General features: G+C 52.8%; 1 protein-coding gene across 1 annotated transcript in view; it reads right to left on the bottom strand.

The window, feature by feature from the left end:
- The window catches only part of PTPRU (protein tyrosine phosphatase receptor type U), a 104,424-nt gene that overhangs the window by 64,822 nt on the left and 16,081 nt on the right, over positions 1–23,521 (bottom strand). Inside the window, 5 exon segments of the mRNA XM_075606531.1 lie at positions 1,749–1,923; positions 2,532–2,647; positions 4,266–4,347; positions 4,560–4,831; positions 7,013–7,141. Coding sequence (XP_075462646.1) covers positions 1,749–1,923; positions 2,532–2,647; positions 4,266–4,347; positions 4,560–4,831; positions 7,013–7,141 — 774 coding nt within the window.

Below are 23,521 nucleotides of genomic sequence, written 5' to 3'. Positions count from 1 at the left end.
GCAGTGCTGGGTGTTTGTGCGCAGTGAGATGCAGTGCTGGGTGTTTGTGCGCAGTGAGATGCAGTGCTGGGTGTTTGTACGCAGTGAGATGCAGTGCTGGGTGTTTGTGTGCAGTGAGATGCAGTGCTTGGTGTTTGTGTGCAGTGTGATGCAGTGCTGCGTTTTTGTGTGCAGTGAGACGCAGTTCTGGGTGTTTGTGTGTAGTGAGACGCAGTGCTGGGTCTTTGTGTGCAGTGAGACGCAGTGCTGGGTCTTTGTGTGCAGTGAGACGCAGTGCTGGGTGTTTGTGTGCAGTGAGACGCAGTGCTGGGTGTTTGTGTGCAGTGAGACGCAGTGCTGGGTGTTTGTGTGCAGTGAGACGCAGTGCTGGGTGTTTGTGCGCAGTGAGACGCAGTGCTGGGTGTTTGTGCGCAGTGAGATGCAGTGCTGGGTGTTTGTGCGCAGTGAGATGCAGTGCTGTGTGTTTGTGTGCAGCGAGATGCAGTGCTGGGTGTTTCTGTGCAGCGAGACGCAGTGCTGCGTGTTTCTGTGCAGCGAGACGCAGTGCTGCGTGTTTCTGTGCAGCACAACGCAGTGCTGGGTATTTGTGTGCAGTGAGACGCAGTGCTGGGTGTTTGTGTGCAGTGAGACGCAGTGCTGGGTGTTTGTGTGCAGTGAGACGCAGTGCTGGGTGTTTGTGCGCAGTGAGATGCAGTGCTGGGTGTTTGTGCGCAGTGAGATGCAGTGCTGTGTGTTTGTGTGCAGCGAGATGCAGTGCTGGGTGTTTCTGTGCAGCGAGACGCAGTGCTGCGTGTTTCTGTGCAGCGAGACGCAGTGCTGCGTGTTTCTGTGCAGCACGACGCAGTGCTGGGTATTTGTGTGCAGTGAGACGCAGTGCTGGGTGTTTGTGTGCAGTGAGACGCAGTGCTGGGTGTTTGTGTGCAGTGAGACGCAGTGCTGGGTGTTTGTGTGCAGTGAGACGCAGTGCTGGGTGTTTGTGTGCAGTGAGACGCAGTGCAGGGTGTTTGTGCGCAGTGAGACGCAGTGCTGGGTGTTTGTGCGCAGTGAGACGCAGTGCTGGGTGTTTGTGTGCAGTGAGACGCAGTGCTGGGTGTTTGTGTGCAGTGAGACGCAGTGCTGGGTGTTTGTGTGCAGTCAGACGCAGTGCTGGGTGTTTGTGTGCAGTGAGACGCAGTGCTGGGTCTTTGTGTGCAGTGAGACGCAGTTCTGGGTGTTTGTGTGCAGTGAGACGCAGTTCTGGGTGTTTGTGTGCAGTGAGACGCAGTGCTGGGTGTTTGTGTGCAGTGAGACGCAGTGCTGGGTGTTTGTGTGCAGTCAGACGCAGTGCTGGGTGTTTGTGTGCAGTCAGACGCAGTGCTGGGTGTTTGTGTGCAGTGAGACGCAGTGCTGGGTCTTTGTGTGCAGTCAGACGCAGTGCTGGGTGTTTGTGTGCAGTGAGACGCAGTGCTGGGTGTTTGTGTGCAGTGAGACGCAGTGCTGGGTGTTTGTGTGCAGTGAGACGCAGTGCTGGGTGTTTGTGTGCAGTGAGACGCAGTGCTGGGTGTTTGTGTGCAGTGAGACGCAGTGCTGGTGTTTGTGTGCAGTGAGACGCAGTGCTGGGTGTTTGTGTGCAGTGAGACGCAGTGCTGGGTGTTTGTGTGCAGTGAGACGCAGTGCTGGGTGTTTGTGTGCAGTGAGACGCAGTGCTGTGCCTGCAGTGAGATGCTGTAAGATGCCGGGCAGGGGTCGGTCTCCCATGGCCCTCTCACCTTTGACCACAAGCTCAGCAAAGTTGGACACCCCCGACCCGTGAATGGAGCGACTCACACAGCGGTACAGATCCTGCTCCTCCTGCCCCGCCTCCTGCAGCTGGAAGGAGGCCAGGAGCCGGTGGTGGCTGACATGTTTCATTATCCCGGCCGAGGTAATGGCCCCGCTCTGCTTCTAAGGGCCACAGAACCACATCAGCCAATCAGACGAGCTTGCAGACATTGAACACCATCTGTTGTCAAGGAAACCTTCTGCCGCCCCCTTGGAATGTTCCAGTCAACCGCATTTAAGGGGGGACTGGACTGTTCAGCCATGGAGTGATCTGATTGGCGCAGGCTGTTGTCATGGATACAAGCATCCTGCCCCTCCCCTCACAATATTACATTTATCCACAATTAATAAATATGTCCAATCTATGAATCGAACATTCAGACAGGAAGTGATCTGATTAATTCCCATCTGTGCCATGGACACACAGACCCTGCCCTTCCTCCCCTGGGTATGTTCCATTTAAGCTACAATTCATGGTGGGGTCCAGTATATGGATGGAACATTCACCTATGGACTGCACTGATTGGCTCAGGCTGTTGTCATGGAGAACTCATCCCCGCCCATTACCATGCTCTTGGAACTTTCCACTCAACTACAATTCACAAGGGAGAGCTTGGAAATGGGGCAATCCGATTGGCTAAGGCTGTTTCCATGGATAGCATAGTCCCTCCCCCCCAAACCCCCAGGTTGTTCCATTCACCCACACACGGCGGAGGGGGGGGGGGCATTACCTGCAGCAGGAAACTCTCCCCGTCGTTGGCTCTGCCCGCTGCAGCGCACTGGAAGGTGGCGTTCTGCCCAGCGTTGACCTCCACTTCCCCCAGGCGTGCGAAGTGGGGGGCCCGGGCTGCAGGGAGACGGGGGGGGGGGGGTCAGAAGCAGTGCTGGGCTTCCCCCCTTCTAATACACACAGTACACAGCCTCCATACATACATAGGAGAGGTGTAGTGTTGCCAGCGGCAGTGCCAGCCTCCAGAGGCGGAGCTGGTGAAAGGGGGCCCCAGTGCAAGAATATATTTGGGCCACTTGGGGGCCGCACTGAGCCTGCTACCTCACCGTCTGCAGGGCGCAGCGGGTTCCTTAAGGTTGGACAGAGGGGCAGTGCCAGGCTCCCTCCCTGATAACACATGCACTGCATCCTCAGATACAGTCAGAGGGGCAGTGTCGGCAGTGCCAACCTCCCTCACTGATAACACACGCACTGCATCCTCAGATACAGTCAGAGGGGCAGTGTCGGCAGTGCCAGACTCCCTCACTGATAACACACGCACTGCATCCTCAGATACAATGAGTGGGGCAGTGTCGGCAGTGCCAACCTCCCTCACTGATAACACACGCACTGCATCCTCAGATACAGTCAGAGGGGCAGTGTCGGCAGTGCCAGGCTCCCTCACTGATAACACACGCACTGCATCCTCAGATACAGTGAGAGGGGCAGTGTCGGCAGTGCCAGGCTCCCTCACTGATAACACACGCACTGCATCCTCAGATACAGTGAGAGGGGCAGTGTCGGCAGTGCCAGGCTCCCTCCCTGATAACACATGCACTGCATCCTCAGATACAGTCAGAGGGGCAGTGTCGGCAGTGCCAACCTCCCTCACTGATAACACACGCACTGCATCCTCAGATACAGTCAGAGGGGCAGTGTCGGCAGTGCCAGACTCCCTCACTGATAACACACGCACTGCATCCTCAGATACAATGAGTGGGGCAGTGTCGGCAGTGCCAACCTCCCTCACTGATAACACACGCACTGCATCCTCAGATACAGTCAGAGGGGCAGTGTCGGCAGTGCCAGGCTCCCTCACTGATAACACACGCACTGCATCCTCAGATACAGTGAGAGGGGCAGTGTCGGCAGTGCCAGGCTCCCTCACTGATAACACACGCACTGCATCCTCAGATACAGTGAGAGGGGCAGTGTCGGCAGTGCCAACCTCCCTCACTGATAACACACACACTGCATCCTCAGATACAGTGAGAGGGGCAGTGTCGGCAGTGCCAACCTCCCTCCCTGAAAACACACGCACTGCATCCTCAGATACAGTGAGAGGGGCAGTGTCGGCAGTGCCAACCTCCCTCCCTGATAACACACGCACTGCATCCTCAGATACAGTGAGAGGGGCAGTGTCGGCAGTGCCAGGCTCCCTCACTGATAAAGGTAATAGAAGACAATCTGGTGCAGATCCTTAAATCCTTGAGGACTGAAGTTAAGAGCCACTGCATTAAATAGCCTTCACTGCCAGGCAGTGCGTGGGACGCAATACTGTGCATAACGGGCACAGAGAGAAAGTGTTCCTGATTCACTTCTCCTCACTGCCACCCAAAGCACACACGCACTGGCAAATACACTGTATTGTCTACTATCAGATATGTCAGCGATTCAGGAAATAGCAGCCCGCTGAGTCCTTGTCCGGGGATTATACGCCAGGCATGGCAAAGATGCCCCCTCCCCGGGTACTCACTGCAGGGGTAACTCAGCAGGAGGATGTCGTCCAATCCCAGGTAACCTTGGGGGGTCCCTGAGACCACGGCTTCAAACAGCACCTGGAACACAACACAGAAAGCGCTCAGTCCTGCGACGCTCGGCACTGAAGGGTTGACCTCGGCACTGCCAGAGCTGAGTGTGTGGAAGGGGGTTAGTGCAGGAATAGCAGAGCGGTGCCGGGTGCACCGAGGGTGCGGAGCCGGAATAGTAATGGAGATCTATAGAGAGGGTCGGCACCGGGATAGCCGGGGCGCACGGCTGTGTCTCCCACCTGGTACTCGTTCGGCCAGAAGGTGCTGACCGCCAGCTCCGCCTGGTGCCACTGCCGACCGCGGGGGCCCGACACCTCCCACACCGCGGTCCCCAGGGGCCCCCCGTTGACCCGCACGTAGGCGCTGAGTGCGCCCGGCCCGCGTGCGTCTCTGCTGTGCAGGAGGTAACTGAACTGCAGGCAGTGGGTGTCGTTCTCACTCAGGGGCTGGAAGAGGAGCTGAGCTCGCTGCCCCGCGGCATGCTGGGAGGAGTTCACCAGGAGGTAGGAACCTGCAAGAGGGGAAGGGGGGAGATGGAGGGGAGGGGAAGGGGAGGGGGGGAGATGGAGGGGAGGGGAAGGGGGGAGATGGAGGGGAGGGGAGGGGAAGGGTGGAGATGGAGGGGAGGGGGGGAGATGGAAGGGAGGGGAAGGGGGGAGATGGAGGAGAGGAGGAGGGAAGGGAGAGGAGGGGGAGGAGGGAGAGAGGAGGGGGAGAGAGGAAAGAGAGGGGGAAGGGAGAGGGGGAAGGGAGGGGGGGGAAGGGAGAGGGAAAGGTGGCGAGACAGGGAGGGGGGAGGAGGAGGGGGAAGGGAGGAGGGAGGGGGGAGGAGGAAGGGAGGGGGGAGGGGGAAGGAAGGGGGGAGAGGGGGAAGGAAGGGGGGAGAGGGGGAAGGGGGGAAGGGGGAGGGGGAAAGAAGAGGGGAAGGAAGGGGGAGGGGGAAAGAAGGGGGGAAGGAAGGGAGGAGGGAGGGGAAGGAAGGGGGAAAGGAGAGGGGAAGGGGGGAAAGGGTGGAAAGGAAGGGGGAAGGGGGGCGAGACGTTGATGGGGGAAGGGAGGGAGAGTGGGGAAAGGAGATGGTGGGGAGAAAGAGAGGGAGGGGAGGAGTGATTAGGAGGGATAGAGTAGAAGAGAAAGGGAGGGTGGGAAGAGATGGAGGGAGGAAGAGAGGGGGGGAGGAGAGTAGTGAGTGGGAGGGAGGGAGAGAGTACAAGAAGGAGAGAAGGGGGGAGAGATGAAGGGGGACACAGGGAGGAAGAGAGAGGTAAAGATAGTGGGAGAGAGAATGCGGGAGAGATGGTGAGTGTGGGTGAGAAAGATAGTGGGAGAGAGAGATAGTGGGAGAGAGAGATTGTGAGTGAGAGTGGGAGAGAGTGGGTGAGAGAGATAGTGGTTGAGTGAAATAGTGGGAGAGAGATAGTGGGTTAGTGTGGGTGAGAGAGATAGTGTATATAAATAAAGCTGATTTGATTTAGTGGGTGAGTGTGGATGAGAGAGATAGTGGGTGAGAGAGATAGTTGGTGAGTGTGGGTGAGAGAGATAGTGGGTGAGTGTGGGTGAGAGAGATAGTGGGTGAGTGTGGGTGAGAGAGATAGTGGGTGAGTGTGGGTGAGAGAGATAGTGGGTGAGTGTGGGTGAGAGAGATAGTGGGTGAGTGTGGGTGAGAGAGATAGTGGGTGAGTGTGGGTGAGAGAGATAGTGGGTGAGTGTGGGTGAGATAGTGGGTGAGTGTGGGTGAGAGAGATAGTGGGTGAGTGTGGGTGAGAGAGATAGTGGGTGAGAGAGATAGTGGGTGAGTGTGGGTGAGAGAGATAGTGGGTGAGTGTGGGTGAGAGAGATAGTGGGTGAGTGTGGGTGAGAGAGCTAGTGGGTGAGTGTGGGTGAGAGAGCTAGTGGGTGAGAGAGATAGTGGGTGAGTGTGGGTGAGAGAGATAGTGGGTGAGTGTGGATGAGAGAGGTAGTGGGTGAGTGTGGGTGAGAGAGATAGTGGGTGAGTGTGGATGAGAGAGATAGTGGGTGAGTGTGGGTGAGAGAGATAGTGGGTGAGTGTGGGTGAGAGAGATAGTGGGTGAGTGTGGATGAGAGAGATAGTGGGTGAGAGAGATAGTGGGTGAGTGGGTGAGAGAGATAGTGGGTGAGTGTGGGTGAGAGAGATAGTGGGTGAGTGTGGATGAGAGAGATAGTGGGTGAGTGTTGGTGAGAGAGATAGTGGGAGAGTGTGGGTGAGAGAGATAGTGGTTGAGTGAAATAGTGGGAGAGAGATAGTGGGTGAGTGTGGGTGAGAGAGATAGTGGGTGAGTGTGGGTGAGAGAGATAGTGGGTGAGTGTGGATGAGAGAGATAGTGGGTGAGTGTGGATGAGAGAGATAGTGGGTGAGTGTGGGTGAGAGAGATAGTGGGTGAGTGTGGGTGAGAGAGATAGTGGGTGAGTGTGGATGAGAGAGATAGTGGGTGAGTGTGGATGAGAGAGATAGTGGGTGAGTGTGGGTGAGAGAGATAGTGGGTGAGTGTGGGTGAGAGAGATAGTGGGTGAGTGTGGATGAGAGAGATAGTGGGTGAGTGTGGGTGAGAGAGATAGCGGGTGAGTGTGGGTGAGAGAGATAGCGGGTGAGTGTGGTTGAGAGAAGGAACAACGGAGATGTGATAGAGGTAAGAGCGATTAATTGCCCCCCTCAGTCTGTCCTGTCACTCACCCTGGGGCAGGTCGGTGACTCCGTGGGGCTCCTCGTGTCCCTGCACCACGTCCCAGTCAAAGTCATCGTGTGTCCCCTGTGTCACCTCGCAGGGACCGATGTCACTGTGCGTGTCAAACGTGCAGCCAGCTAGGGGAGGAGAGGGTCACACACACATTATGTACAATATACTGTACACACACTGTGTATACCACATGCACAGGCGTAGCGGGTTATTGCTCCCGCTAACGCGGGGGGCGGGGGACAGTGCGCCAGAGGGAGCAGACGCCATTATACTGGCATTAGCCACGCGGTAAAAAGGGGGGAGGGGCTACTGCGCTATTGTAGCCTCTGGTAAGCGCCAATGAGTGCAATAACGCCTGCCACTTCTGTACACAGTATATACAACGCACACACAGTACAGGCATACCCCGGTTTAAGGACACTCACTTTAAGTACACTCGCGAGTAAGTACATCTCACTCAATAGGCAAACAGCAGCTCGCGCATGCGCCTGTCAGCACGTCCTGAACAGCAATACCGGCTCCCTACCTGCACCGAAGCTGTGCGCAAGCGGGGAGACTATAGAGACTGTTACACATGCGTTATTTACATCAGTTATGCACGTATATGGCGATTGCAGTACAGTACATGCATCAATAAGTGGGGAAAAGGTAGTTCTGCACTTTAAGTACATTTTCGCTTTACATACATGCTCCGGTCCCATTGCGTACGTTAATGCGGGGTATGCCTGTATATACATATGCAAAGTATATATAAAACATACAGTATACACAACACACACACAGTATATACATATGCAAAGTATATATAAAACATTGAGTATACACAACACACACATTGTATACATATGCAAAGTATACATAAAACATACAGTATACACAACACACACACAGTATATACATACGCAAAGTATATATAAAACAAACAATTTACAGAACACACACAGTATATACACAAAAACACACACACTACATACATGTACAAAGTATATATATATATATATATATATATATATATATAGAGGTATAGGTACCGTGTAGAGGTATCAGTACCGTGTTATTTGTGCGAGCTTTCGAGATACACTGATCTCTTCTTCCGGCGATGTTACAATGAATGAAGCAAGGATATATATCATATATATATATATATATCATACAGTATATACACATACAGTATACAACATACACGCACAGTATACAACATACACGCACAGTATATACATATACAAAGTATATATAAAACATACAGTATATATAAAACACAGACAGTATACACATATAAACACAGTACATATTACATACACATATTATACACACATACAAACACAGCGTATATATAACATACACACAGGATATACAACACACAATATATACACAACACACACACAGTATACATACAAACACTATATATAACATACACACAGTATAGACACATACAAACACAGCACATATAACATACACACAGTACACACAATATATAACATACACACAATATAGACACATACAAACAGTACATATAACATACACACAGTATACACACTCTATATAACATACACACAGTATATACAATACACAGTCTGTATCTCTCTATCACAGCAGGAATTAGTTAAACCTCTTACACTCTGAAGGAACATTAAGTGTGACACATGGCACAGACTCCCCAGATAACTACCGTAGGGACATTTGTCTCTCTTTAGCAATTTAATACAGATAGGTAACTAATACAGAGTTTTTTTTACTGGAGGTTTACACACAACAGTGCAGGGTGACACAGTGACACAGTGACACAGACAGATGCAACGGGACATGGAGTCTGTCCCTCCCACCACAGGGTGACACAGTGAGACAAACAGAATATATATATATATATATATATATATATATATATATATATATATATATATATATATAAACAGCATTGATCATTGTATTAATAAAAATAACAATACTGATATAGATAGCACTCATAATATGCATAAATATATACTATTAATAATGATATTACAGGAGATAATGACAAGGTATGTAATGTGGATACCATTAATACAAATAATATGTGCGAATAATACATAATCATTCCTACAAAACAATGTCTGGGACATAACACTCGAGTCGCCCCAAAGGGATCAGTCGAAGGGCAGCCAAAGGGTGTAGCCATTCGCTGCTGTCTGGTAATGTTACAGCTGCTATTGCTTCTGAAACTCACCAGCCCTCTCATCCTCTGTAACCAATGTTTCAACCTAACGGGCCTGAAGCAGGTCCTCTCCTAACACAGCACATTGCACGACTCGCCTACCTCTCCTAACACAGCACATTGCAGGCCTATCCTACCTCTCCTAACACAGCACATTGCAGGACTCTCCTACCTCTTCTAACACAGCACATTGCAGGCCTATCCTACCTCTCCTAACACAACACATTGCACGACTCTCCTACCTCTCCTAACACAACACATTGCAGGACTATCCTACCTCTCCTAACACAACACATTGCAGGCCTATCCTACCTCTCCTAACACAACACATTGCAGGCCTATCCTACCTCTCCTAACACAGCACATTGCAGGACTCTCCTACCTCTTCTAACACAGCACATTGCAGGCCTATCCTACCTCTCCTAACACAACACATTGCAGGACTATCCTACCTCTCCTAACACAACACATTGCAGGACTATCCTACCTCTCCTAACACAACACATTGCAGGACTATCCTACCTCTCCTAACACAGCACATTGCAGGCCTATCCTACCTCTCCTAACACAACACATTGCAGGACTATCCTACCTCTCCTAACACAACACATTGCAGGCCTATCCTACCTCTTCTAACCACCACTCCGGGTTTTACTCAGACTGCGAGTTTTGGCCAGGCATCTCCGGGCTACGGGTTTACCTAGTAAACCTTCGGGTGGCGGTGTGCGGCGGCGTCTCCCGGCATCCTCTGGCATCCTCCCGGCATCTTCCCCCCCTGCAACTCTTGTCAATATGGCCGCACGGCACCAAACGGTGCCGTGTTGCCATGCCAACGGGAACGCTCCGTGACGTGACGCCCATTTCCAATGACAATGAGACGCTTCGTGACGTCACGCGGGTGCCGCGTTGCAATGACAGCGCGACGTCACCCGACGCCTACGTGTCATAAGGCGTTCCGTTGTCATGGCAACTTGACGCTGCACGATGCCCGTCACGTAGCATCCCGTTGTCATGGCACCCCGGTGCCATTTGACACCGAATGGCCATATCGACAAGAGTTGCAGGGGGAAGATGCCGGGAGGATCCTACCCCTCCTAACACAACACATTGCAGGACTCTCCTTCCTTTCCTAACACAACACATTGCAGGCCTATCCTACCTCTCCTAACACAACACATTGTAGGCCTATCCTACCTCTCCTAACACAACACATTGCAGGCCTATCCTACCTCTCCTAACACAGCATATTGCAGGACTCTCCTACCTCTCCTAACACAGCACATTGCAGGCCTATCCTACCTCTACTAACACAGCACATTGCAGGCCTATCCTATCTCTACTAACACAGCACATTGCAGGCCTGTCCTACCCCTCCTAACACAGCACATTGCTGGCCTGTCCTACCTTTCCTAACACAGCACATTGCAGGCCTATCCTACCTCTCCTAACACAGCACATTGCAGGACTATCCTACTTCTCCTAACACAACACATTGCAGGCCTGTCCTACATCTCCTAACACAGCACATTGCAGGCCTGTCCTACCTCTTCTAACACAGCACATTGCAGGCCTATCCTACCTCTCCTAACACAGCACATTACAGGCCTATCCAACCTCTCATTACACAACACATTGCAGGCCTGTCCTACATCTCCTAACACAGCACATTCCAGGCCTATCCTACCTCTCATTACACAACACATTGCAGGCCTGTCCTACATCTCCTAACACAGCACATTGCTGGCCTGTCCTACCTTTCCTAACACAGCACATTGCAGGCCTATCCTACCTCTCCTAACACAGCACATTGCAGGACTATCCTACTTCTCCTAACACAACACATTGCAGGCCTGTCCTACATCTCCTAACACAGCACATTGCAGGCCTGTCCTACCTCTTCTAACACAGCACATTGCAGGCCTATCCTACCTCTCCTAACACAGCACATTACAGGCCTATCCAACCTCTCATTACACAACACATTGCAGGCCTGTCCTACATCTCCTAACACAGCACATTCCAGGCCTATCCTACCTCTCATTACACAACACATTGCAGGCCTATCCTACCTCTTCTAACCCAGCACATTGCAGGCCTATCCTACCTCTCCTAACACAACACATTGCAGGACTTTCCTACCTCTCCTAACACAACACATTGCAGGCCTATCCTACCTCTTCTAACCAGGGTTGCCACCACTCCGGGTTTTACTCAGACTGCGAGTTTTGGCCAGGCATCTCCGGGCTACGGGTTTACCTAGTAAACCTTCGGGTGGCGGTGTGCGGCGGCGTCTCCCGGCATACTCCCGGCATCTTCCCCCCCTGCAACTCTTGTCAATATGGCCGCGCGGCACCAAACGGTGCCGGGTTGCCATGCCAACGGGAACGCTCCGTGACGCCCATTTCCAATGACAATGAGACGCTACGTGACGTCACGCGTGTGCCGCGTTGCAATGACAGCGCGACGTCACCCGACACCTACGTGCCATAAGGCGTCCCGTTGTCATGGCAACTTGACGCCGCACGATGCCCGTCACGTAGCGTCCCGTTGTCATGGCACCCCGGTGCCATTTGACGCCGCATGGCCATATCGACAAGAGTTGCAGGGGGAGAATGCCGGGAGGATGCCAGTGGATGCAGGGAGGATGCCAGTGGATGCCGGGAGGATGCCAGTGGATGCAGGGAGGATGCCAGTGGATGCCGGGAGGATGCCAGTGTATGCCGGGAGGATGCCAGTGGATGCAGGGAGGATGCCAGTGGATGCCGGGAGGATGCCAGTGGATGCCGGGAGGATGCCAGTGGATGCAGGGAGGATGCCAGTGGATGCAGGGAGGATGCCAGTGGATGCCGGGAGGATGCCAGTGGATGCCGGGAGGATGCCAGTGGATGCAGGGAGGATGCCAGTGGATGCAGGGAGGATGCCAGTGGATGCAGGGAGGATGCCAGTGGATGCCGGGAGGATGCCAGTGGATGCCGGGAGACGCCGATAAAGGAAACCACGACATGTTTTTAAAACAATAGAAAGTAGAAACCCTGCTTCTAACACACCTATAATCCTGTCTGTAAACTTTACTTACGCCCATTATCATATCTCTAACTGTCCATAAAATGTCTGCAAATTGAATGTATAACCTTCTTTGTTCAGTTAATGCAACATGTGTTATTCTAACGCTGGCTGTTCCTGTCTGTCCCGTGTGTAACAAAATAATTGTATTTAATTGTGGTTGTTTTCAAACTGACTGTTAAGTACTGCGATGCTCCCTTAATTGGAGGTCTGTATTTACTTAAAAAATAATTGATGGTGATGATGAATAATATATGAACTAATGACATTATCATTCATATGGTGATATAGATTATGCTGTGGCAGTACTGCGTTTGTGCACTAGAGGGCGAATGCACACAGCTTTTATTATATTACCATTATTATAATTTATATACTAGAAATATATACTAGAATTTTATCATCATCATTATTATTATTATTACTAGAATCATATTATTAATATGAATCAGAATGATGACTTTTGCTGTGATTAAGACATTTCTAGTGTGGGTGAGCACAGCAATAGCGGAGTGTAGAGTGCGAGAGACAGAGGGCAGAGCGAGAGAGACAGCGGAGGGCAGAGCGAGAGAGACAGCGGAGGGCAGAGCGAGAGAGACAGAGGGCAGAGCGAGAGGGACAGAGGAGGACAAAGCGAGAGAGACAGCTGAGGGCAGAGCGAGAGACAGCTGAGGGCAGAGCGAGAGACAGCTATGGGAAGAGTGAGAGACAGCTGAGGGCAGAGCGAGAGAGACAGAGGGCAGAGCGAGAGAGACAGAGGGCAGAGCGAGAGAGACAGAGGGCAGAGCGAGAGAGACAGAGGGCAGAGCGAGAGGGACAGAGGAGGACAAAGCGAGAGAGACAGCTGAGGGCAGAGCGAGAGACAGCTGAGGGCAGAGCGAGAGACAGCTATGGGAAGAGCGAGAGACAGCTGAGGGCAGAGCGAGAGAGACAGAGGGCAGAGCGAGAGAGACAGAGGGCAGAGCGAGAGAGACAGAGGGCAGAGTGAGAGAGACAGAGGGCAGAGCGAGAGAGACAGCGGAGGGCAGAGCGAGAGAGACAGGAGGGAAGAGCGAGAGAGACAGAGGAGGGCAGAGCGAGAGAGACAGGAGGGCAGAGCGAGAGAGACAGAGGAGGGCAGAGCGAGAGAGACAGAGGAGGGCAGAGCGAGACGGACAGAGGAGGGCAGAGCGAGAGAGACGGAGGAGGGCAGAGCGAGAGAGACAGAGGAGGACAAAGCGAGAGAGACAGCTGAGGGCAGAGCGAGAGAGACAGAGGGCAGAGCGAGAGAGACAGAGGGCAGAGCGAGAGAGACAGAGGGCAGAGCGAGAGAGACAGAGGGCAGAGCGAGAGAGACAGAGGAGGGCAGAGCGAGAGAGACAGAGGAGGGCAGAGCGAGAGAGACAGCGGAGGGCAGAGCGAGAGACAGCTATGGGAAGAGCGAGAGACAGCTGAGGGCAGAGCAAGAGAGACAAAGGGCAGAGCGAGAGAGACAGAGGGCAGAGCGAGAGAGACAGAGGGCAGAGCGAGAGGGACAGAGGAGGACAAAGCGAGAGAGACAGCTGAGGGCAGAGCGAGAGACAGCTGAGGGCAGAGCGAGAGACAGCTATGGGAAGAGCGAGAGACAGCTGAGGGCAGAGCGAGAGAGACAGAGGGCAGAGCGAGAGAGACAGAGGGCAGAGCGAGAGAGACAGAGGGCAGAGCGAGAGAGACAGAGGGCAGAGCGAGAGAGACAGAGGGCAGAGCGAGAGAGACAGAGGGCAGAGCGAGAGAGACAGGAGGGAAGAGCGAGAGAGACAGAGGAGGGCAGAGCGAGAGAGACAGGAGGGCAGAGCGAGAGAGACAGAGGAGGGCAGAGCGAGAGAGACAGAGGAGGGCAGAGCGAGAGGGACAGAGGAGGGCAGAGCGAGAGAGACAGGAGGGCAGAGCGAGAGAGACAGAGGAGGGCAGAGCGAGAGAGACGGAGGAGGGCAGAGCGAGAGGGACAGCGGAGGGCAGAGTGCGAGAGATACAGCGGAGGGCAGAGCGAGAGAGACAGAGGAGTGCAGAGCGAGAGAGACAGAGGAGGGCAGAGCGAGAGAGACAGAGGAGGGCAGAGCGAGAGAGACAGAGGAGGGCAGAGCGAGAGAGACAGAGGAGGGCAGAGCGAGAGGGACAGGGGAGGGCAGAGTGAGAGAGACAGAGGAGGGCAGAGTGAGAGAGACAGAAGAGGGCAGAGCGAGAGAGACAGAGGAGGGCAGAGCGAGAGGGACAGAGGAGGGCAGAGCGAGAGGGACAGAGGGACAGAGGAGGGCAGAGCGAGAGGGACAGAGGAGGGCGGAGCGAGAGGGACAGAGGAGGGCAGAGCGAGAGGGACAGAGGAGGGCAGAGCGAGAGAGACAGAGGAGGGCAGAGTGCGAGAGAGACAGAGGAGGGCAGAGCGAGAGGGACAGAGGAGGGCAGAGCGAGAGAGACAGAGGAGGGCAGAGTGAGAGAGACAGAAGAGGGCAGAGCGAGAGAGACAGAGGAGGGCAGAGCGAGAGGGACAGAGGAGGGCAGAGCGAGAGAGACAGAGGAGGGCAGAGCGAGAGGGACAGAGGAGGGCAGAGCGAGAGGGACAGAGGAAGGCAGAGCGAGAGGGACAGAGGACAGAGCGAGAGGGACAGAGGAGGGCAGAGCGAGAGGGACAGAGGAGGGCAGAGCGAGAGAGACAGAGGGCAGAGCGAGAGAGACAGAGGAGGGCAGAGCGAGAGGGACAGAGGACATAAGCAAAAATCGCTGCTACAACGGCCGTAGGAAGGACTATAAGCGCGGTCTAGAGAACGCCCTGAGGCGGCGCATATTAATGCTTTATAAAGCGGTGAGACTGCCCGGGCAGAGGATGAAACATGATAGAAATTGTTCAATCTTCTACTTGGTTACAAAGTAATGAGATAAAGGAGACTGGGAAGGGATGTCTGGAGGCGGGAGCAGGAGCCAACGGGGGCTGGGGGGGGAGCAGGAGACAACAGGGGCTGGGGGGGGGAGCAGGAGACAACAGGGGCAGGAGGGGGAGCCGGAGCCAACGGGGGCTGGGGGAGGGGGGGAGCAGGAGACAACGGGGCTGGGGGAGGGGGGGAGCAGGAGACAACAGGGGCTGGGGGAAGGGGGGAGCAGGAGACAACGGGGACTGGGGGAGGGGGGGAGCAGAAGACAACGGGGACTGGTGGGGGAGCAGGAGCCAACGGGGGCAGGAGGGGGAGCAGGAGCCAACGGGGCAGGAGGGGGAGCAGGAGCCAACGGGAGCAGGAGGGGGAGCAGGAGCCAAAGTGGGCTGGTGGGGGAGCAGGAGGCAACAGGGGCTGGAGGGGGAGCAGGAGGCAACTGGGGCTGGAGGGGGAGCAGGAGGCAACTGGGGCTGGAGGGGGAGCAGGAGGCAACTGGGGCTGGAGGGGGAGCAGGAGGCAACTGGGGCTGGAGGGGGAGCAGGAGGCAGACAGGAGACAACAGGAGCAGGAGGGGGAGCAGGAGCCAACAGGGGCTGGTGGGGGAGCCGGAGACAACGGGAGCAGGAGGGGGAGCAGGGGGATCAGCCGGGGGGCTAAAGGGGGCAGGATGGGAGCATGTAAACTGCACCATGTACACATGCTAAAGACAAAGGCAAGATTAGGGAGTTACTGATATCTGTGATCCTCCCCCTGTATCGCCTTCAATGCACTAATTTTGGGGTGGGGGGTGTTATCCGGCGGAATCCGTTCCCGGAAACTGGCATCGGATAGTGAAAGAGTCCCAAAGTGAATCCCATGTTACTGGGCGGCGGTGAGCAGCAGATAATACGTTCCGCCGGCAGATAATACGTTCCACCGGCAGATAATACGTTCCGCCGGCAGATAATACGTTCCGCCGGCAGATAATACGTTCCGCCGGCAGATAATACGTTCCGCCGACAGATAATACGTTCCGCCGGCAGATAATACGTTCCGCCGGCAGATAATACGTTCCGCCGGCAGATAATACGTTCCGCCGGCAGATAATACGTTCCGCCGGCAGATAATACGTTCCGACGGCAGATAATACGTTCCGCCGGCAGATAATACGTTCCGCCGGCAGATAATACGTTCCGCCGTCAGATAATACTTTTCGCCGTCAGATAATACGTTCCGCCGGCAGATAATACGTTCCGCCGTCAGATAATACGTTCCGCCGTCAGATAATACGTTCCGCCGTCAGATAATACGTTCCGCCGGCAGATAATACGTTCCGCCGGCAGATAATACGTTCCGCCGGCAGATAATACGTTCCGCCGGCAGATAATACTTCCGCCGGCAGATAATACGTTCCGCCGTCGGATAATACGTTCCGCCGTCGGATAATACGTTCCGCCGGCGGATAATACGTTCCACCGTCGGATAATACGTTCCGCCGTCGGATAATACGTTCCGCCGTCAGATTATACGTTCCACCGTCAGATAATACGTTCCACCGTCAGATAATACGTTCCGCCGTCAGATTATACGTTCCACCGTCAGATTATACGTTCCACCGTCAGATAATACGTTCCACCGTCAGATAATACGTTCCGTCGGCAGATTATACGTTCCGCCATCAGATAATACGTTCCGCCGTCAGATAATACGTTCCGCCGTCAGATAATACGTTCCACCGGCGGGTAATACGTTCCACCGGCGGGTAATACGTTCCGCCGTCAGATAATACGTTCCGCCGGCGGATAATACGTTCCAACGTCAGATAATACGTTCCGCCGGCAGATAATACGTTCCACCGTCGGATAATACGTTCCGCCGGCGGATAATACGTTCCGCCGGCGGATAATACGTTCCGCCGGCGGATAATACGTTCCGCCGGCGGTTAATCCGTTCCGCCGGCGGATAATACGTTCCACCGGCGGGTAATCCGTTACGCCGTCAGATAATACGTTCCGCCGGCGGATAATACGTTCCGCCGGCGGATAATACGTTCCGCCGGCGGTTAATCCGTTCCGCCGGCGGATAATACGTTCCACCGGCGGGTAATCCGTTACGCCGGCGGATAATCCGTACCGCTGATTGCATTGAACCACGTTGGATAATCAGTTCGTTGTAAAGCGAAACAACAGATAGCGAGGACCGCCTGGACTGTAATAAAAATGGTCTCCTCCCTCCCCCCCCTCCCCCTGTACTAACTCCATGCAGCTTGCGAAGGGTTGCACAGTATGTAGTCCAACATGTCCCAGGGTATTGCGTTTTTGGAAGCTCACACATGGGGATTATGACGTATTTATTGACACGAAACTAGAGTGCTTCCGAAATCCGTAATACCAGAGGCTGGCGAGAGGGCCATTCCAGAGGCTGGCGAGAGGGCCATTCCAAAGGCTGGCAAGAGGGCCATTCCAGAGGCTGGCGAGAGGGCCATTCCAGAGGCTGGCGAGAGGGCCATTCCAGAGGCTGGCGAGAGGGCCATTCCAGAGGCTGGCGAGAGGGCCATTCCAGAGGCTGGCGAGAGGGCCATTCCAGAGGCTGGCGAGAGGGCCATTCCAGAGGCTGGCGAGAGGGCCATTCCAGAGGCTGGTGAGAGGGCCATTCCAGAGGCTGGCGAGAGGGCCATTCCAGAGGCTGGCGAGAGGGCCATTCCAGAGGCTGGCGAGAGGGCCATTCCAGAGGCTGGCGAGAGGGCCATTCCAGAGGCTGGCGAGAGGGCCATTCCTTGTGGGCTCTTGGGCCTGATACATATGATGGAGTCGGCTTTTTACTTTAAATCCCACCGTTTCTCTGCATACCAGTAAAATATCTCCCAGTCCATGTTCGCTCATTGGTAATTATATTATAGATTGGTGAACGTTTTTGGACGCTCTCCCCCCCCCCCCCCGCCCCCAAACAAAATGCGTCAAGAAAATTTGGATTTGACGACATAAAACCATATTTGTTCACAAGAACATTGCTAATCGCCGGAGGTTTTAATGGTGTCATGCGTAATCTGGATCGTTCCGGGAAAAAGTAACAGTTGACATATGGTGTTGTTTAAAAAAAAAAAAAAAATCAAAATGTGTAGAAATACAAATCTTAAAGACGGCTATAAAAACTTGTTTCCAGATAAGGCTGGCTATCCCCCCAGAGGCAGCAAGCGTAATATTACCTACTGATAACAGTGTGCGTATCACAGCAAACCTCCCCAAAACGCGCGTCGGCCCGAGCAATAACCTTGACCACATCTGTACGGTAGGGGGGGGGGGAAACAGCTGGTCGCACGGATACAATTGATGTCATGAGTGCTGTTCAAATAAGTGAGATTGGTTTACAGCCAACAGAACTCTAACCTCTTATTACAGGCCACTTATTGTAAAATAAGCTACCTGTAAAGATAGAGGAGTCTGGGGATTCATGTGTAACCTGTTACATCAAGAATCCCTGATACTGCAATTGGAACATATTTTTTGTAACAAACAGGCTTTCTAAGATAAATGGGGGGGGGGGGTGTTAAAGTCGATAGAAAATGTGTATTTTTTTTTTAAAGAAGCCAGGATTTTTAGATCAAGCGCACAAAAGAGGTACATGCAGTTGGGAAATAAGCTTACGAGACAGTATTCAGAGCTGCCGCTGAGGATGGGGGGGTGGGGGGGGGGGGGGAGGTTTGGGAGAGGAGATTGTTCAAATTAAAAACCTGCTAGAGTCCGGTATGGATGTTCGAAACCTGTGCTGGAGGAGAGGAGCCGTGCGGCTGATGTCGCGGGGTTCCCATTCTCCAGATCAGGGGGGGGGGGGGGCTCAGCTTCAGGCTTCAAGCCCCCCCCCCCCCCGCCCAACAAGTCAGGTTTTCAGGATATCCCAGCTTCAGCACAGGTGGCTCAATCAGTCTCTGCTTCAGCACTGGTGGCTCAATCAGTCTCTGCTTCAGCACTGGTGGCTCAATCAGTCTCTGCTTCAGCACTGGTGGCTCAATCAGCTTCGATTGAGCCACCTGTGCTTAAGCACGGACGGATTGAGCTACCTGTGCTGAAGCAGGGATATCCTTAAAACCTGACCTGTTGGGGGGGCGGGAGGCTGGAGAACAGGAGCCGAGCACCCCCCTTGCTCCAGAGTCTTCCTAGCCCTGTACAGAGAGGGAAATAATCCCGGGCCTGTTACACGAGGAGGGAGTAATGCTGCAGACCAGTCAGGGGATGTCAGATTGCTCTCACAGTGTTACAGTAATTGATGTACACCGGAGGTCCCCGAGTGGAGTGAGATAGGGCAGTTTATTAAAAAGTAACATTACCAATCCTTGCTAAAGAAGAGATAGATGACCTCATAAGCCCCCATCAGTAAGGTCAGAAGAAATGGATGCCATAGAAGCCCTACCATTAAAGACCCCCCCCCCCACCCCCCCCCCCCCCCCGACTAGATGAGCTGACTGCAGCGTTTTATTATCTCGGGGACTGGGGAGTTCCCAGCGCTGAAAATAGCTCTGTTTCATCATTGGAGGCCGAGACGGTTACACTTCTGTACAATTTCAATTAAAAAAACCGATATATTTCGCAGGTGGGATTGCGGTTTTAAAGAGGTAACAACCTTAATGGTTAAATATGGAATTGTATGCGCAAAATCACCCCCTAGAAAGGCGAGGAGAAGTATTTCACGTAGGGAACACAAGGGTGTCACAAATAGGTATACTTTGTTGGAGAATGTTCAAGAGTTGCACCCCATAGCATGCAAAATCAGCTAAAAACACCCAACGATGGGGTGTCGAGCGAGACGCCAGGAGATCCAAATATTCCCACAAATGAATAATAACAGAGAGTGGGGAACGTATGAGTGAAAGGCAAAATGGTCGTAGTAACCAAATAGTACGCAGACGAGAGAGGTAACAGCAATTAGACCCATACAGGACATAATATCGCTCAGGACATGAAATTTATATGAAGAATAAGAAAAAAATTGAAGACAATTTCCTCTCTCATTGGGGAAAAGCCAAGTCTAAGTTGCCCTCCTTGTCTCCTCATCCTGGACACCTGCCTCCAACCCCTGTCCTTCCCCTCCCTTTTTCCTCCTTTGAATTCCATGGCTGCTCTTTCTCGTTCCCCCTACCCATCGCAATCATGGTAATTCACCGTCCCCCTGGCTCACCCACACTACTTTTCAATGAGTTCGGCTGCTGTCTCTCCTCACTCTCGCCCTCTCCCAACCCCCTTGTCTTCCTCGTTGACTTTACACTTCACCTCGACAACCCCACCTCTGCCTCGGTTTTCATCCCCCTCATCTTCTCCTTTTGGACCCTCACTGAATCTCCCCACATCCACATACACCGAGGCACCTTTGACCTTATCCTCACGGCAAGGTGCCACGCCGAGTCACCCTCCACACTCCTTGTTCCACCTACCGATCACCTCCTCTCCACCATCCTTTGCATCACCTTCACTGCTCGTCCTCCCTTCTCACCCCCACCTAATCCCATCTTTCGCAGAAACCTCAAATCCATTGACACATCCTCCCTCACTCCTCCCCCATTCACAGCATCTTCCTCTCCCACTGAACTCTGCCTTATCCTCCTCCCTCGATTCAATCGCACCTCTCCAACCTGTGCTTCCCACCATAAAGCCACCTCAACCCTGGCTCACCTGCCAACTGAAAACACTCCATCTTCCACACTGCTGCCCCCCTCCCACTCCATTCACCACCCCTACCCACTCCTTCCCAACCTATGACGATGATCTCCTCTCAATCATCAAATGCCCTCATCCCACCTCGTCCTCATCTGACCCCATTCCACACTCCCTCCTCCCCCCTCCCCTATTTTTTCTCCTTCTTCTACCTCTCCCTTTTCAGCGGACAATACCCATACTCCTTCAAAACTGCGGTAGTCATCCCTCTACTCAAAAAATCATCTCTCGATCCTGCTCTCCCCTCCAACTTTCGCCCTCACTCCTTCCATACTTCTCCAAACTCCTGGAACGCATTATTCACAACCGACTCTTCACCTTCATCCATACCCATCCCCTCCTTTCCATTGTCCAGTCTGGCTTCCGTCCCTCACACTCTACTGAAACTGCTCTCCTCCCCATCAACAACTTTCTCTCCCAAGCTCGAGACTGCATACTCTCCTCCATCCTCATCGACATCTCTTCAGCCTGTCGATCACCTCACTCTCATCTCCACCAACCTTGGCATCACTGACACCCCACCCACTCATGGCTGTCAACCTATCTCTCCCACCGCTCCTACTCTGTCACCTTCAACAATTCATCCGCTCCGCCCCACCAGGCTCCAAGTGGGCGGACCCCAAGGCTCCATCCTTGGTCCTCTCCTCTTTTCCCTCTACACTGCCCCCCTCTTTGACATCATCTCCTTCCATGGATTCAACATCCATTTTTTTGCAGACATCATCCAAATCTATTTCTCCTTCCCACTATTCTCACCTGCACTTTCCACCCGTATCTCTGCCACCTTTCTGCCATTTCCAGCTGGATGTCCTCCCACTTCCTACAAATTAGCCCAGCTAAAACTGAAGTCCTCTACTTTCCTGCTTCCTCCTCCCCTCCATCCTCACCAATCCACACATCTCCTTCCCCCCCCCCCTTCCCCATCTCCCCTTCTGCTCGCAACCTTGGAGTCACCTTTGACCCTTCCCTCCTCTTCGCCCAACACATAATAATAATAGCATCACCTCCATCACTACCACCTACACAACATTAAAAAATAATTGTCCACTAATTTCTCTCTCCTTGGCCAAACTTCTCATACACCCTCATCTTCACCCGTCTCGACTACTATAACCCCCTTCTCCTCTATCTCCCCCTCTACTACTCCAACAAATCCAAAACGCTGCAGCCCTTACACTCCTTAATCTCCCCCACTCTGCCCACACCACCCCTCTCCTAACTTCACTGGCTACCCGTCCAACAACGTTCCCTCTTCAAATTCCTCACCCTAGTCTACAAATCTCTCCATGGTTTTGCCCCCCTAATACCTATCAGCATTCATCTCTCGCTACACCCCTTCCCATCCTCTTCGCTCCCTGACTGCCACAGCCTTCACTCCCCCCCAGCCCCTTGTGCCTACTCTCGATTCCGATTATTTGCTTTACTCGCCCCCCTCCACTGGAACAAGCTCTACCCCACATCCAATCTGCCCTCTCTCTAACTATCCTCAGAAGACAACTCAAAACTCACCTCTTCTCCATCACATTCCATGATCCCCCGTTAACCTCCTATCCCATCCCCTTTTGTAGCCGACACGCGTTCCGCACCTCTTCAGGCCGACTATTTTTTTTAGTATATTTCATGTTCTAAGGCAGGAGTGCTCAATTTTAGTCCTCAAGCCCCCCCCCCCCCCAACCCCCCAACACGTCAGATTTTCAGAATATCCCTGCTTCAGCACAGGTGACTCAATCAGCCCCTGCCTTACAGCCACGTGTGTGTGTGCGAGGTCAGTACATTGTGTATAATTGTATTTGTATATCGCAGCAGTTTGCAAAATGACAATACAGGGTAAATAAATGACAAACTATGGGGATAAGCACAACAGGGAATGACAAGGCAGAGTGAGACCCTGCTCCCAAGAGCTTACAATCTAAGTGGTATATGTTGAGAGACTTACACACACATTAGGAGCAAAAGTGCAGTCAGGTCAAGGCAGTAAAAGCAATAAATATATATATATATATATATAATAAATAAAGAATATCACTTGTGAGTACATTCACATGTCTTAGACAAGTCTGCACCCCTGCCTTTCACCATTATCACCTCGCATACAGTGCTTCCACCCCAGCAAAGGATTCTGGGAAATGGCATGCAAATGAGCACACAATGTGTCACCTTTTGCCTGGAATATCCATTCACATGGAGCCCATATAAGCCAATGCATCGCCGTTCACACAGCTTTTGAGCACAGCATGGGACTAGCTAAGCAAAGCAAGTACAAACCACTCACAGACATGTTTCAACCTTGATGGGCATCATCAGTGTGAGGTTGGAATATATATATACAGTTAGGTCCGAAAATAATTAGACACTGACACAATTTTCATCATTTTGGCTCTGTACGCCACCACAATGGATTTTAAATGAAACAACCGAGATGCAATAGAAGTGCAGACTTTCAGCTTTAATTCAAGGGGTTGAACAAAAATATCATATGAAACGTTTAGGAATTGCAACCATTTTCATACACAGTCCCCTTATTTCAGGGGCTCAAATGTAATTGGGCAAATTAACACAATCATAAATAAAATGTTCATTTTTAATACTTTTGTCATGGAACAAGAATCACATCCCTGTTTCACATCCCTCTTTCCTTTGCAGCTTCTGCCTGTCAGTTCTTATTTTCAGCTGCATGGAGTT

Source organism: Ascaphus truei, chromosome 6 (assembly GCF_040206685.1).
Source record: "Ascaphus truei isolate aAscTru1 chromosome 6, aAscTru1.hap1, whole genome shotgun sequence".
Classification (NCBI taxonomy): Eukaryota; Metazoa; Chordata; class Amphibia; order Anura; family Ascaphidae; genus Ascaphus; species Ascaphus truei.
Note: the sequence above shows the minus strand (reverse complement) of the source record. Positions and strands in the feature narration are given on the sequence as shown.